Source organism: Solanum lycopersicum, chromosome 12 (genome assembly GCF_036512215.1).
Source record: "Solanum lycopersicum chromosome 12, SLM_r2.1".
NCBI classification, from domain to species: domain Eukaryota; kingdom Viridiplantae; phylum Streptophyta; class Magnoliopsida; order Solanales; family Solanaceae; genus Solanum; species Solanum lycopersicum.
Window position 1 is genome coordinate 16,059,775 of NC_090811.1, and position 16,536 is coordinate 16,076,310.

Consider the following 16,536-nt stretch of genomic DNA (forward strand, 5'->3'; position numbering starts at 1 on the left):
AAGCAGTCCAAAAAACAAAGCAGAAAAAGTTCACAAAATAGCCGATAGTAACAGGCTATGTTGCTCAGACTCTTAAAAATGTCAACAGGTATGTGTCGGATTCGCCAAAAGTAGTGTATTTTTGAAGAATCTGAGACGAATGCGGCATCAAAAGTGAAGGGTACATGCAACTTAGGTAACAGGACTAACTACACAACATAATATGATAGTCAAAGGACAAGACAACAAAAATTAATAGAAATCAAAGGACCACAAATTACAAGAGCAATACTACAACTACTAGTATGGGCAGATAACAAGACAACGCACTACTATGTACTAGCCCTCGACCCCAATTCGTGTCCTCCACAACCTCTTACCTAAGGCCATGTCCTTAGTAAGCGGAAGCGGCATCATATCTTGTCTATTACCTATCCCAAGTTGTCTTTGGTCTATCTCTACCTCTCACAAAACCATCCATAAGCATTGTCTCACAACTCCACAATACATCTGGACATCTTTTTTTAACATGCCTAGACCATTCCAGTCTTGTATCTACATTTTGTCCTCGACTGAAGCCACTCTACCTTGACCTAGATGTCCTCATTTGAAATCTTATCAGAGAGAGTAGTAACAACAAATAAGATGATAAAAAGGCAAAGGAAAAAATAAATAAAGAAAAACTAAAGAATAAGATAACAGGAGAGTAATAATTGTTAAGATATGACCGACACCTGGGCATAACTCAACCCCAAAAGTTAGCTCATGAGGGAGGTTTGTCCAAGTCCATATAAGGAGATGAATTACATGCCACCGATATGGGACTTCTTAACACTCCCCGCATGCCCAGACTCAACTGGAGCATGAACACTTCTAAATGGGGCCCAATAACGGTGAACAACAAATTAGGATAGGCCTGGCTCTAATACCATGTTAAGATATGACATCTGGGCCTAACTCAACTTCAAAAGTTAGCTCATGAGGGGAGGTTTGTCCAAGTACGTACAAGGAGACCAAATTCTCATCCCTTTATCAATGTCGGGCTTCTTAATAATAATAATAATAATAGTAATAATAATAATAATAATAATACTTATAAGAAAAACTAGACAATGTTCAACTCTTTTACTAACCTTCTACCCTGATCCTCGACCTCTATATCCATTTATCTAGGGCAGTGTTGTGAAAGACGCTCGCTTCGTCGCCAAAGGCGAGAGGCGAGGCGAGGCGAGGGTGCCTCGCCATTCACTGGCGAGGCGAGGCGAGGAGAAAAAGGCGAGGCTCTGGCGATAATGGCGCTGAAATGGCGAGAGAAAGGCGCCACCTTTTTGATTAAAAAAATTTTGACTTAATAATATTAGTCAAAATTAGGGTTTTTTTTTTACTTTCAAAAATTTCTGAAACTCGCGACTCTCTCTCGATCGATCGATCGATTGACTCTTCTCTTCTCCCTCGCCGGCCCTCGCTGTCCCTCGCCGGCCCTCGCTGCTCCCTCGCTGTCGCGTCTCTGCTTCCTCGCTCTCCCTCGCTGTCGCCGTGTCGCGTCTCTTCTCCCTCGCCGGCGACCTCGCGACTCTCTGTTTTCAGGTAATGTCGCGTCTCTGTTCTTCTTCTTCTTCTGTTCGTATTTTTTCTGTTCTTTCTTCTTCATTTTTTTTTATTTTGGTAAGCTGCGTAAGCAGCAGTGAGGACTCAGGCAGTGAGGACTCAGTAAGTGTTAATTTTTTTAAAAAATTATTTTCCTTAGACCTAATTATTTATTCCAATATTCCTAAACAGCGAATTAATTGAATTTGATAATCAATGGCGGATGCTAGCAAAAAGAGGGACATTGGATGGAATTATGGCACTCAAGGAGCGACGAAAGATTCGGTCACTTGTATCTTTTGTGGGAATACTTTCAATGGTGGAATAACGCGACACAAACAACATTTAGTGGGTGGTTTCAAAAATGTTAAACAATGTGCCGCTTGTCCGTCGGAAATTAGAGAAGAAATAAGGGCTTATATGCAAAACAAAATAGCTAATAATCCCAAATTTCAAATGAGGCAACCGGAAGAATTTGTTGATATTGATGATCTTGATGAAATGGATGATTATGCGGAAATGAGGCCTCCCTCCAAAACTCAAAGGATATCTTCTAGTGGAGGTTCATCCACCGGACGGAGTGTGACGAAAGGACCTTTGAACCTCTATTTTTCACAAAAATCAACACAAAAAGGAGGCTTAGATAAAGGAGGAGGAATCGAAGAAACAAAGAAAATTCTAAGAGAGCGTGCGGTAAGTGCTTTTGCAATTTGGATGTATGATGCCGGGCTCCCTTTTAATTGAGTCAATCACAAATCATTCGATAAATTTATTGAGGCGGTTGGACAACATGGCCCCGGAATGAAGCCTCCTACATTCCATGAAGTTAGAGTCACTCACCTTAAAAAAGAGGTGGATAAAGTAGAAAAAATTGTTGAGGAGCATAAAGTGCAATGGACAAAGTTTGGTTGTTCCATTATGATGGACAAATGGACGGCACGAAATGGCAAAATGATCATCAATATTTTGGTGAATTCTCCAATCGGTAGTGTATTTCTTGGTTCGGTTGATGCTACCAATGAATCTACCGATTCCCCCAAAATGTACAAGTTATTTGAAAGCACTATCGAAAGAATTGGACCGGAAAATGTGGTACAAATTGTCACCGATAATGCTAGTGAGAATGTCAAAGCGGGAAGTATGATAATGGGTGCGTATCCACACATTTATTGGACTCCATGTGCCGCTCATTGCATCAACTTGATATTTGGTGACATATTCAAGGTTAAGCCATATGCTTCCGGTAATCAACCTATCCTTTAACTTTATTAAGTTTCTTTATAGTCAATACTCAATAATTCATTAGCTACTAATTAATTTAATTTAATCTTTCTATAACAGTTTTTAAGAAGGCCATCAGAATCCATTCTTACATTAGTCAAAGGCCATTGTTGTTAAACTTGATGAGAAAATTCACCAAAGAAAGAAATTTGGTGAAACCGGCCAAGACAAGATTTGCAACGGCATTCTTAACTTTGAGAGCTATGTACATTCAAAGAAAAAACTTGAAAACTTTAGTCCTCTCAACCGAATGAAATTCAAGCAAATTTGCAAAGGAAACTTCGGGGAAAGAAGTTGCCAATCTTCTTATTTCTATCCACTTTTGGAATGATGCTGTTCGGGCACTTACAGTTTGTAGCCCTTTGACAAAAGTGCTTCGTTTGGTGGATGGGGAGAAAAAACCACCAATGGGTTATATTTATGAGGCAATGGATAGAGCCAAAGAAGCTATTGTACATGGTTTTCGTGGAGTTCAGAAGCATTATGAGAAAGTGTTTCAAATTATTGATGCAAGGTGGTCAGAACAACTCCATCGGCCTTTGCATGCTGCAGGCCATGTTTTGAACCCAGGATTATATTATAAAGCTGAAGAAGAGGGAACTTTATTACAGAGTTTGTGGACCGAGTATTATGCATGTGTTGAGAAGTTGGTCCGTGATACAACAATACAAGATGCACTAATCGCTGAGCTTCCTAAGTACAAAATGGCGGATGGACTATTTGGTTGTGGTCCGGCTAAAAGAGCTAGAGACACAAGGTCACCGGTTAAGTGGGTTGATTTAGATCTTACATTCTTACTTATATTATTTGACTTACTTATAGTCACTAACCTTTAAATTTATTTTATTATAGTTGAATGGTGGTCACTATTTGGTAGTGAAACACCAAACTTGCAAAAGTTTGCCATGAAAGTGTTAAGCCTAACTTGTAGTTCATCTGGATGTGAGCGAAATTGGAGTGTGTTTGAACACGTAAGTAAAAATTTATATCTTATTTTTCATATTATATTATTATCAATATCAACTAGTTAATATCAATAACTTATGCACAGATTCATTCCAAAAAGAGGAATAGGCTTACACTATCGCGTCTCAATGATCTAGTGTACATTAAGTACAATAGAACATTGAAACGTCGTTGTTATGATGCTCGTGATCTTATTGATCCAATTCGCTTGGATAACATAGATGATTCCAACGAATGGTTAGTTGGATGCCCCGAAGATCAAGATGATGAACTAGTATATGAGGATGATGATCTTACTTGGGGTAGTGTTGCTACGGCAATTGGAGCGGACGAGAGTATCTATCATCTTAGGGGACTTTCTTCAAGATCAACAGTACTTGACAAGGGCAAAGGAGTAGAAAGTACATCTTTAAGTTCATCTTCAAGTAGGACTCGGACACTAATTGATGAAGAATACGAGGAGGAAGAAGATGAAGAGCAATATAATGATGTAGAAGATTTTGATCTTCAAGAGTTGGATAATTTTGAAGAAGAATAGACTTTTAAAGTTTTGGTTTATTGTATTTTGAAATTTGAATTGTTTGGTCTTTAAAGTTTTAGACATTCTATTGGTTTTTGAATTGAATATTTGCTAATATGTGTTATTGATTGCTATTAAGACTTTGGATAAAATATGCAATTAAATATTTTTAATTTTTGGTATTAATTGGCGCCTTTATTCAAAAAGGCAAGCGCCTCGCCGCTCGCCTCGCCGCGTGGCGAGGCAGGCCCTTGTCGCCTTTTGTCGCCTCTCGCCGTCCACAACACTGATCTAGGGTCATGTCCTCGGTAAGTTGTTGTATGTCATTTCTTGTTTAATCACCTCTCTCAAGGCTTCTTCAATCTACCTCTACCTCTTCACAAACCCCAACCTCTCACATCTCTTTACTAGGGCATTTATGCATCTCTTTACATACCTGAACCATCTTACCCTTGCTTCTTTCATGTTGTCAACCATAGCAGCCACTCTCACCTTGTCTCGAGTATCTCTCCTATTATGCCCACACATCTATCTCAACATTTTCATTTCTTCAACTATCATCTTTGGGAAGTTTGAGTTCTTGACCAACCAACACTATACCACATAGTAGTATAACCACTTTATAAAACATACCTTGACGTCTTGGTGGTACATTCTTATCTCAATAGACACCGGATGTAAGCCACCATTTCATCCACCTCACTCCAATACAATGTGTAACATCATCGTCAATCAATTTTTTTTAATAATGGTAACGTTGTCATCGTCAATCAAATTAGCTAAATCAAAATGTCATCTCCATGATTCTTCATGCACCAACTCTTCCCATTACAGCTCATCCCCTATTCCTCTTCAAGTCTACTCTAGACGACCTCGAACACCAACTAGATTGAGCAATCGATTCATCGTAAACCTAATAGTAATTTCCAATAATGTAAATCAATAGTTCAAATTGCATTCACAACAAAGTAATCTTTTTTTGTCAAGGGCCCTTCTGTGAGAAAGTTGAGTGCCAAAGTCACTGAGTGGGTAAATCATCAATCCTTAACTATGTAATGACTTTATAAGTTGGGTTATGGGCAAGCATTTTACACAAGGTTTATAAAAAAGTTCGTAGAAGGATTCCACTTAACTTTAAGGATTAGTCATTTGTGGTTGTTTAGCACTAATGATCAAGAGTTTGGCATGCTTCAAACAGAAGTTGACCACTCTATATTCTATAAACATCCTCATAATGGAAAAATCAGAGTAGCATACTCTTGATTGTTTACACTCATGACATTTTCATAAAGGCAATGATGAAGGCATCACTCAACCTAAATAGTATCTAATTAGTCACTTCGAAATCCTTAAATTAAAAATCTTAATAGATGAATAAGCATTGGCATTATTCAACACTAGGATTTTCATTTTAAGAGGTATGATTAGAACATTATGGAAAACACTAGCCCATTAAATTGCAAACCTATTGATGCTGTAATGGAATCAAATGTTAAGTTCCATCCTAGCCAGCGGAAGCCTTATAGAATCCTAATCATAATCAAAGATTAGTTGAGAAGCTCAATTATATTACAATCATGACGAGACATCTCATTTTTATCAGTGTTATTAGCCAATTTCTCCAAGCTCCTCGCGACAGTCACGAAATGCTTCAACTCACAATCTTAGGTATAGCAAAGTTAACTTGGACAAGGCTTATTATATGAGGATAAGAGCAAAACAAATACATTGGAAACTTCAATGCAAACTAAGCAGGATCTTCTTAAGATAGATTATCTACTAAAGGAAAAGTATGTTTTTATTAGAGAAAATCGACATCTTGGAAAAGCAAAACACGCAATAGCTAGATCAATTGCAAACGCAGATTATCAAGCAGTGATGTCGGCTACATATGGCCTTATATGACTAAAGCAACTTTTTTAAGGATTTTGCACTAATGCAACTGATCTATGGCAATCAGGTTGCAATACAAACGTTTTTAGCTTAGTGTTTCATGAGAGAATGAAGTAAATAGAAAAAATTTGTTATTTCATCCGACAAGAGTTGGGGTGCATTACTACAAGTTTTATCAACTTGAATGATCCAATTGGCAAATATACTTACAAAGTCAATCCACTGCTCCAGAATTGAGTATATTTGAGGCAAGTCAAGAGCATAAAATGTGTATGCCCCAACTTGAGGGGGAGTGTTAAGAATTAAGAAAATGTTAAACATTTAGAAGAGCCCATTCTTTTTAAAAAAGGAAAAGGGTAAGAATTCTTATAATTGTGTAACTACAAATAGGAAATACTTTCCTCCCTTTTAGGATTACATTTTGTTCCTCTTTAGGTGTAAACAATATTTGAACCACAACATGCTTGAGGCAATAATCAAGTAATTCATTTCAAATATCTCATTCTTTTCTCATTATTTACATTTAACTTATTATCATATGGTGAAAAGCAATGTGTATTTGCTTTTACTACAATCTTATTGGCACATTTTTTTCAAGAAAACATTACATACCTTCAAACATATAATTCGTCTTCATAGGAGACATATAGACATTTATCTTCTTTTACTATAAACTGATTCCCTCAACAAAATTTGTAAAGGTCTTAGCATCTTTGTTTCCCATATGCCTGGAAGTAAAGCACCAGAAACTAAATGTAAAAGATGGTCTCCTCTAAACACCAAAGAAGCATAAATAATCTCACTTATAGAGCAACTGCTTGAAATTAATTTGCATGATTGAAAGCAAGAATATTTAAACGATAACAAGAACAAATAAAATGAGAGAATATATAGTTAAGGATATGAGTGCCATTAAACATCTTGGTGAGAAAATTTCTAAAAGATAGATGCAATGCATTGGACCACTCCTTGGAAAAGTATACCCGGAACTTGGGTTCGGATTGAGGAGCTTTAATATATGGAATTGCTGCATGAAATGATTAGACGTCAAGAAAATTTCATCATTTAATTTTAAGAGATAAATAAGAAGAGACAGATGATACCAACCAAACCAGGATGCCCAATGTTGGTCTTTTTGCAGCAATTCAGTGCCATGTATGTCAAACAACTCTATGACTTTATCCTTTCTTCCAGCTTGTATGGCATGAATAATATAATACCGTATAATAGAGATATCTAACTCAGATATGACAGAAATAAGATGTGTCTCGTGAGAAGAAAAGCAGTTGCTGAAAAAGCGCAGGAGTTGAATGAGGTTTTCAGCTTGGAATTTGGGGATATAAATGGAGAAAACTAAATCTAATATCTTATCAACTTGAAATCCTTTGCCAATATCAGTTCCCAACTCTTTGACAAAAGCCTGCAGAGTGTTTGTAAAGCCTCTGAATACTAGAAACTCCTTCACAAGCTCCTCCGCATACACCATATTCTCCATCTTCAGCTTATATGGATTATTAATTCAAAAAAAAAAATCTACGAACCAATAACCACTGCCGAACCCTAATTTCTCCACAAACTCGGCGCACACATACAAGAGTTAATAACCCATCTTAACTATCCACAATTTATCAACATAATACTTAAACTAGGGATGTTCATGTTATATCCCCATAAAAACTAACATTTCCTGTGTGAAAACCCCTGCCGCACAGTCGAGTGACCTGGATACTGATTTAATCTTTTTTAGAGAAGAGATTTAAGACATAAATATTACTGCTAGCAAAAAAAGCGATTCCACTTTGCTGAAAGGAAAACTCCGAATCAACTAGAGAATGAAAAGTTCAGCTAAGCTTCCTGGATCAGAAAAGTTCAGGTCCAGAAGCCTTTTCTTTAGTTTATATAGGCCTGAGATTATGAGAAAAATAGTGCTCCAAATCAATCTGCGAACCCTGAAAATTCTGGAATCGTACTAATTCGAAAAGAATTGAATGGAGGATCGTTTGACTCGTGAGTAATACGAAGAAGCTGTGAAATTGCTCCACCTGTCCCGATTCGAGAATCTTCTGGTACGGAGAGGGTAGGGGATAGAGGGAGAAGACGACGCAGCTGCAAAGTCACTGGGTTCCGGTCGCACCTGGGTTCATTCGTGTCTGATTTGCTTTGCGAAGGAGGAGACAGAGTACGGGCCTACGGAGTGTGTTTGGTTGTACGCGTACGTATGTTTGTATTGTATTGTATTGTTGTGGGTCTTTTTGGAGTTTGGATTGGGCTCGGTTGGTTGAGAATTGGGCCTGGGAAATGGTTAGAAAAAAAAGACAAATTTCATATAAAACAAATAAAAAATTTATATTTGTATGTTATAGAGAAGTTTACACAATTGCGCTACATAGTAAACATAAAAATTGTATAATTCACTATACATACACAATTGAAAAGCAAATTGTATAAAACAAGAAAGAGAAAGACACTTGGTAGAGAACTGTATAAAAATGAAGTGTATAAAATGAATTGTATAATTATAAGTGTATAGAACGATTATATACAATTTGAATTTGTATAAAATGAGAAAGAGAGAAAGACAAAAAGACTTGACAAGGAATATACAATTGAATCGAATCGTATAAAACGAGAACGAGATTAGATACAATTTGAAAATTGTATAAAACGAAAAAGAGAGAAAGGCAAAAGAAACTGGGTAGGGAAGTATTTTTATTGTATAATTATAAGTGTATAGGACGAAATATATGTACTTGCATGTGTATATACAATTTTCTCACGCTATACAGAAACAGAAACGCAATTTATATATTTCGCTTTAGTTTGTATTAGTGAGAAAGGCGAGGGTGGCGAGCGAGATTTGGGAGAGTGGCGAGAGAGATCTGAAAGAGGGGAGAGAGGGAAACAAAAATATATGTATTTATACAATTTTCTCTACTTTACACAATTAGAAATAATTTTTATACACTTATGTTTGTACAAAAAGTGAGGAAGCGAGCGAGAGATTGGAGAAGAGTGGCGAGCGAGATATCTGGGAGAGAGGCGCCTGAAAATTTTTTGCAAACATTTGCTAAGGAGCACAATTAAATCAAAGCCTAGCTACTCCATTTATTTTAGGTTATTAGTTTGCTATTATATATAATTTTTCCAAAAAAATGTGGCTAAGCAAATTTATACTATTTAATTACTCATTATATCTATAATTTGCTATAATTATCCGTCGTGACTAACATTATACATTAATTATGTGGGCTTTGTATAATTACTCATGTTTATATATGTATAATTTGTCAGGATATACAAATACATATGTATAATATGCAATTTTTTAACCTATATACATATACAATTCACCCCTCTCTCACTCTATTCCCTCTCTCGCTCGTCTTTCTCCTCCCTCCCTCAATCTCTCTCGACTCTCTCCTCTCTCTCTCTCATTCTTGCTTGCCATTTATACAAATTTATATGTATAATATACAATTATATACACATACAATTCACCTCTCTCCCACTCTCTGCCCTCTCTCGCTCACCTCTCTCATCTCTCTCCCAGTCTCTATCACATCTCTCCTCCTTCTCCCGATCTTTCTTGCCATATATTGTAACACCTTGAAAATTCAAGACCCATTGTAAAACCTAACATAGGTGTCATAAAGTCTAAACAATTTTTCTAAGTCCATTTTTAATAAATATAGGTCATTTAGGATATTTAAGAACCAAAACGTTCAGAACGTCCGGGAAGTTGGTTTAAAGGGACAATAGTATGCCTTAGACTACTTGACTAAGTTTTAGGAGTCAAAATTGTACGGACATTGGTGGAAAGGTAGCTAATAGGTGTTTGAGTTATTTCGTTGTTGAAATGTCAGGGTACGACTCTCCAAGGTCTAACTAAGGCCCCTTGAGGAGGACCCCTGCAGTTTGATGCAGCATTGACTAGCAGTATGCACCGACGGGACAGACGAGACGACCTGTGTGTGGATTGATGGGTGATATACCGTGGTTTCACGGTATTATTAATACTTTTTCCTTAAGTTTAGTGTGTCCAAAAGCCTTTTGGTGCTAATTTTTATGTAAGTTTCTCTTTATTTGCAGGAAATCTGTCTAAAAGATGAATGCGGAGGTTTTTGAGCAAGAAATACAGAAAAGTACCACCTACGGAGCTTGTGACGGACCGTTATGCTCGTGACGGTCTGTATGTGGCATCGTAGTGCAGCTGCTGAAGGAAGATGGGGAAGTCTGACCAAAAGTGGAGTTACGGAGTGCGTAACGGACCGTCGTAGCCATGACGGTCCGTCCTGCTGGGTCGTCATGAAGATCAGAGAAATAGTCCCAGTACCCAACTTCCAAGAGTTCAAGTGTTTTGGAACGGAGACCCTCGATGGACCGTTGTGCCTGTGACGATCCGTCATACCTGCCGTCGAAGGTAATGAAAAGAGAAGCAGAAGAAATTGCACAAGTATGGGACGACGGAGTCCATGACGGTCCATCGTGACCACGACGATCCGTCGCGAGGTCCGTCGATCCAGCCGCGTTTTGACAGATTTCCAGCAAATAGAGTCCTTATTTAATTAGGTTTTTATTTTTTTATAAATAGTTCGAAAAACCTCGTTTTTGAGGTTAGACCCTGGATTATTTTTTTAGACTCTTTGGTAGACTCTTGAATATTTTAGACTTTTGTAGTTGATTGTTGGTGAATTTTGTGGATCAATCAAGTGAACTTTTGGATTTTACTCTTTCTCATTGAAGTAAGTGCATGAATTCTTATATCATATATTTGAATATTGTGATTATGACTATGGGTAACTAAACTCCATAACTAGGGTTGTGGGAACCATAGGCGAATAATGAGGTAAAACCTAACTAAAATAAAAATTCTAGAATAGTGTCTTGCATGTATTGATAATTCTTGCGCTTAGAAGTCTTTTTAACGGATGGCCAACGTTAGAACTCGCCTTAATGCTACTTGCCGGGCCAAGGAGGTAGATAATAGGAAAAGAATTATCAACATAGATTTAGTTTATACTATCTAATAGCCTAGTATTGATTGGTACGAGGTAATAGCTTAGTCAAATATCGAATACAATGCTTAATATGAGGTAAAATAAGGGTTAGTATAGAAACACACGTAGCCGGACCAAGGTGCGGAGTGAAATTTTGTAGATGCCGGACCAAGGATTTAGAAATACGTAACTTATCAATTTGCATGTAAGATACTAGGAAAGAATTGTTATAGTTAGAATTATCAAGTTATGAACCTGTTGGGAACACGTAAACCTTAGTAACTTTTATTCATTGATTAAACCCCAACATTTGAAGATGTTAGTTGTCTCCTTCAATTTCTCTAGTTTTTTTTCATTTATTTAGAAATAGAAAACCCCTCTTTTATCATTTTTGTTTTCCAAGGAAGTAATTGACTAAACAATATTAATAATAGATTGAAGTTAAGTCTAAACTATTTTCCTCATGGGAACGATCCCAACCTCATTAGTTGGGTTATTTACTTGACACGACCGCTTTAATTCTTATTTGAGAAGTAAGTTTGAGCATATCAATGGGGCGTCGATGCCACTGTTGTCCCACACTTAGGCTGGTAGAGAAGGTCCCTTCACTTGCATAGTTTCTGGAATCATCGACGGAGTGCGGAGGTGCAGGCTACGGTCTGTGTGTGGATCGCGGGGAGTCGATGACACCATCGTCCCACACATAGAAAATTGGAGAAAAGCCTTGCCTGCACCAGTCTCTGACCGGACGTACGAATGTGCAGCACGTACCATCGTTGAACCAACGATCCGTCGATCGAGGTCTCGTAGACGGGGTCTGCAAATTCCTCCACGTTTTAAATTAAATTCATTTGATTAATTAAGTGGTTTAAAGGTAATTAGGGATTAAAGAAAGACTAATTAAGTTGATTTAGTCCCACTATAAATACCCTCAACCCTCATTATCTAAAGAAACTCTCAAAATAAACTCTCTTCCTTCTTTTTTCTCTCTCTAATTGGAAGACTCCATAGAAGCTTAGCTTGGAAGGTGAATTGGGGGCTGGAAAAGGATGGATTCTTCATCAAATTATTGAGAAACATTAAGGTATGGGTTTTATTCACCTTTGAGATCCAAAAATTGATATTACCACTGTTGATGTTCCATTTGATGTGATTTTCTGCTATATTTCATGACCAAACAAGACTTTTCCATTTGTAAGAGTTAACACAGTTCCATTTATTTTGAGCAATATGTTTATAAGCACAATACTTTTTCTTCAAAAGATCAGCCCAAAAAGAGTTTTTAGTTCTTAGTCTCCACCACCTTTTGATAGCGAGGGTGTTAGAGATATCAACTGATCTTTTAATATTTATACCACCTTCCTCTTTAGGACAACATAAGTTAGTCCAAGAGCTCTAATGATACTTCCTTCTTTCATTTGAAGACCCCGAATAAAACCTCTCCATTTGTTTCTCAATGGTGTTTAGAGTACCTTTAGGAGAGTTTAGTGCAGACATAATATAAGTGGGAAGAGACTGAAGGAAACTTTTTATAAGTACTGCTCTTCCCCCAGCAGTGAGAATCTTTCCTTGCCAACCATTCTGTCTCTTGACCACTTTTGAAGCCATGCCATCAAAATACTCCACTTTCTTTCTTCTAGAGTATAGTGGACAACACAAATAAAAAAGAAAAAGAGTTGTCCATAAATTCTGTAAATTGACTCAACCTATTGATTTTGTAGGGACTAGTCTTGGAGCCTACAAGAAAGAAACTCTTATCTTCATTAACTTTTTGACCTGAAGCCTTTTTGTATCTTTTGATTTTCTTCAAAACCATCTTGACAGTTTTAGACCTACCACCTGAGAAAATGAAAATGTCATTTGCATGAGGCAGATGATTTATTTGAAGACCTCTCTTGTTCATAGAGAATGGAATAAAATTATTATCATTGTTCAAGTTGTTTAAAGATCTTGAAAGAATCTCAACTGCTAAATGTTGACACCCAATTTTGACCCGCGTCGGTATAAATTAATTATCGAGCTTCGTAAATTTTCCGAATATCTTAAATTAATTAGTTTTATAAATTTTACGAATATAATAATATAATACATGAATTTTATGTTACTTTGTATACGTTTTAACATAATTTTCAATAGTATATTTTTTACATAATTATGTATATAAGTGGTATATTCTATGATTATTCAAAAACCAAAATAATATATATTTTTGTTTATTAAGCAATCCATTAAACAAGTTTACTTTTTATATTTCGAATCACTATTTTATAACTTAAATAATTATGTTACTAAATAAATAAGCTCGTTAATAAATTTATACCGAGTTCGTTTTATTTTAAGTCAATAGGCTATTTGTTGAATTGAATCCATTTCCCCTTTCAATTTTAAAGGACCGAATTTAGGCCTTCTCCCTTTTAACCCCAGGCCCATCTCCCTTCCCAAATCCAAATCAGCAACAACCCAACATTTTCAGCAGCCCACCCTCACAACCCAAACAATCCCCAGGCCCATTCCCTCTTCCCAACCCTCAATTTTAACCTGCCCATCTCCCTCCGACCCAAACCTGACCCACCTTTCCCTTTCCCTTTCTTCCTTCTTCCCCCCCTCCCCTACGCCATTCCCAAAAACAGACGCCAAAAAAAAAGAAAAAAAATGCAGAAGAACAGCCCCAGACGCGACTTCTCCCCGCGTCTCTCCCCCCACGCGACCCCTCTCTCCCTCTCTCCCCACACTCCCTCATGTTCTTTCGCTCTCTCCCTCAAACCCCCACGCTCTCTCTCCCTCTCTCCTCCTCAAACTCACGTGATTCCCAGACGCGACTGTCTCTTCACGCGACCTCTCCCACGCTCTCTCTCCCTCCCAACGAACCTCTGCAGCACTGCAAGGTCATACGACCTGCAGCACAAAACGATGCGGACTCGTCCTTGGCGTCGTGGGATCGAGCCACGTCGATTGCCAAGGACGAGGGATCGATCCTGAGCGTCCATTCCAACACCATCCGTTGGAGGTTTTTGGCATCAAAAAGGGCATATTCCCTCAGATTCGTGGAGGATTTCAAATTTCGAATTTGAAATGGGTCGAATTCATTTACCCGCCTCGAATCGAAGCCCTAGTTCTTTTATATAAACCCCGACCTCTCTTCAAAACGGGGTTGGACGATTTTTCTTGGAGAGTTGAGAGGATATCACGAGGAGCACAAAAATTATTATCGAGAATATTCGGATTCTTTTCTGTTCACTGAAGGAAAACTGTGGAGTTTAGAATTTAGGGGGTTAGAGATTTTTGGGGGTTAGAAAATTTGGTTGGGAAATTTGAGGTTGAAAATTTCAGAGAGGGAAAAACTTGGAGTTGAGAAAAATCTTGAAAATATTCCGGTTCTTTTTCCTGTTTCTTTTGGAACTGCCTTCACAGTGAAGCAGAGATAGTGAGTATAGTTGAAGGAAATATCTTTTGAGTCGCACAGCTTTATGTAGCAAATAAAATACTAAGAAACTAGAGGAAAATACTTCGAATCCTTTGCCAACGATTGGCAGACGGAAGAGCTGGTAGCATTCCGTCGTTCCTGTCCAAATTCTCGACTAGATTCCACTTTCTTTGTCGGAAAATCGAGTCCGTGTGCAAGGTGGTGAAGTTGTTGGCTCGTCGTTGTCCCCGTTTGCTGCTCCGAAGAAGGTACATTTTCCATTTTTTCTTTTTTTTATCAGTTCTCTTTTGGAATTCGAACTGTGACTCTCGTTGCTGTAAATATGAGATACTACACCTTGTTATTTGCTTGAATTCGAAATGTGGCCTGTGTTCTGGTTCCCAGTTCAAATTTTGTTTTCTTCCATGATTGAATGTTGGTGTTTCATCACTGTTAGACTGTTTTTAGGCAGCATGATGTGTCGTTCTGATCGATATGGTTGCTGGTTCTTGTGGTGGTATCTGGCTACGGAGGTGCATATTAGGATTAGCTGTTTGTCTTGTTCGTCGACGTGTTTGGTCTTGTGTGTTTTGGCAATGGTCCGATGCTTATGTTTATGATTATATCAATGTTTATAAAGCTGCGAGAAGTAGCTGTGTGTTTTTGGAGCTTAATAGTGTAGCTATGTAATATTAGCTTGTTCTGATGTTTAGGCGTAAATTTTGCTTTAAAAAATTATAATAATAAAAAATGAAAGAAGCAAGTAAGAAAAAATCATATTTGGTCAATGATTCTTTGCATTGCTTACTGCCTTCCTCCGTTATGTTTAGTAGTATGTCAAAGATTGGATACCATGGACATGATTTCATACTTAGCATAATTAGTACCCTTGGTAACGGATTATTCTTTGTCTAAGAGAAGGCATGGCTTAAGCTGGTTTTATTTGGGCATTTGTGTTTGGAATTAAGTTTCCCTATTTTGTCTCTTTATGTAGCCCTTGCTTTAATCATGGTTCTTTTGCATCCATTGCTATGTTGACTTCCTTGTAATGCATGGAGTATGTTTTGTTCGATAAAATATGGCGCTCATTTCGCATACTTGTTAAGCAGTAGAAATGTATATCCATGCATGTGATAGGTGCATTAGCGTGTATATGTGCACCGCATATCACCACTCTTGCTTTACTTATTGTGAGCTTTTTTTTATGTATTGGTTCTTTGGGAATTGTGTTATCTCCTTTTATTCAAGATGCGTGTTATTAGTTCATCTTTCATATGCTAATTCATTTCTACTTTGTTGCATGGGAAATTCTCTCTCGAGTCCATTGCGGGACTCCATTTTATCCTTGCATTGCGGGAGAGCCATAAAGGCTCAAAATTCCTTTCATCGAGTCGCCCGACGAAGAGCTTTGGAATCATAATTCAACCCCAATTCCGTTGATGAATTGAAGAAGTTTACAGAAGACAAACTAGAAGACTTGCGTTATTTTATTCTTTTATTTTATTTGTAAATGGGCATAAGCCCTTGCCGTTTTACTTTTCTTGTGATTATTTTTGTATGTTTAGAATAGGACAGGTGGATGGGTCAAAAACCCAAAAGAAAACAGGTGGGTCCAAAACTCGGTCAAGGCGAACAGAACTCGAGTTTGGACCCAAATCTCTCTCTCTCTCTCTCTCTCTCTTTATTACTTGCTTATGTGCGTTTGTTTAAAGTATCGTTAGTTTTTGGACTAGAAAACTCCTTATCCCCTTTGAAGCGCCTTTCTTTTTATCGAGTTAAAACTAAATCTTAAAAACAATAAGTATTTTAAAATTCGAAGAGTTTGTTTAGATAAAATCTTAGCTTCGAAATAGATTCGTAAATTGCAAGATAAACAATAAAGTATTCTAAAAGCTTTGAAGATTTGCTAA

The 16,536-nt window shown here is 37.4% G+C and overlaps 2 protein-coding genes across 41 annotated transcripts in view; one reads left to right on the forward strand and one right to left on the reverse strand.

Annotated features, from left to right (window-relative positions):
- LOC101251448 (uncharacterized) overlaps positions 1-8,677 on the reverse strand; it is a 30,481-nt gene extending 21,804 nt beyond the window's left edge. For all 40 annotated transcript variants that reach the window (XM_069292727.1, XM_069292712.1, XM_069292724.1 and 37 more), the window contains exons 1-2: positions 7,334-8,677; positions 7,131-7,253 (exon numbers count right to left, since the gene is read on the reverse strand). In XM_069292727.1, coding sequence (XP_069148828.1) covers positions 7,131-7,253; positions 7,334-7,721 — 511 coding nt within the window. In that variant the 5' untranslated portion in view covers positions 7,722-8,677. The remainder of the gene's footprint in view (positions 1-7,130; positions 7,254-7,333) is intronic.
- Positions 3,276-4,450, forward strand: LOC109119178 (uncharacterized). The gene is made up of 3 exons (XM_069292407.1): positions 3,276-3,570; positions 3,700-3,818; positions 3,899-4,450. The coding sequence occupies exons 1-3, from the start codon at positions 3,276-3,278 to the stop codon at positions 4,349-4,351; spliced, it is 867 nt and encodes a 288-aa protein (XP_069148508.1). The 3' UTR covers positions 4,352-4,450.
- Positions 8,678-16,536: the final 7,859 nt, after the last annotated feature.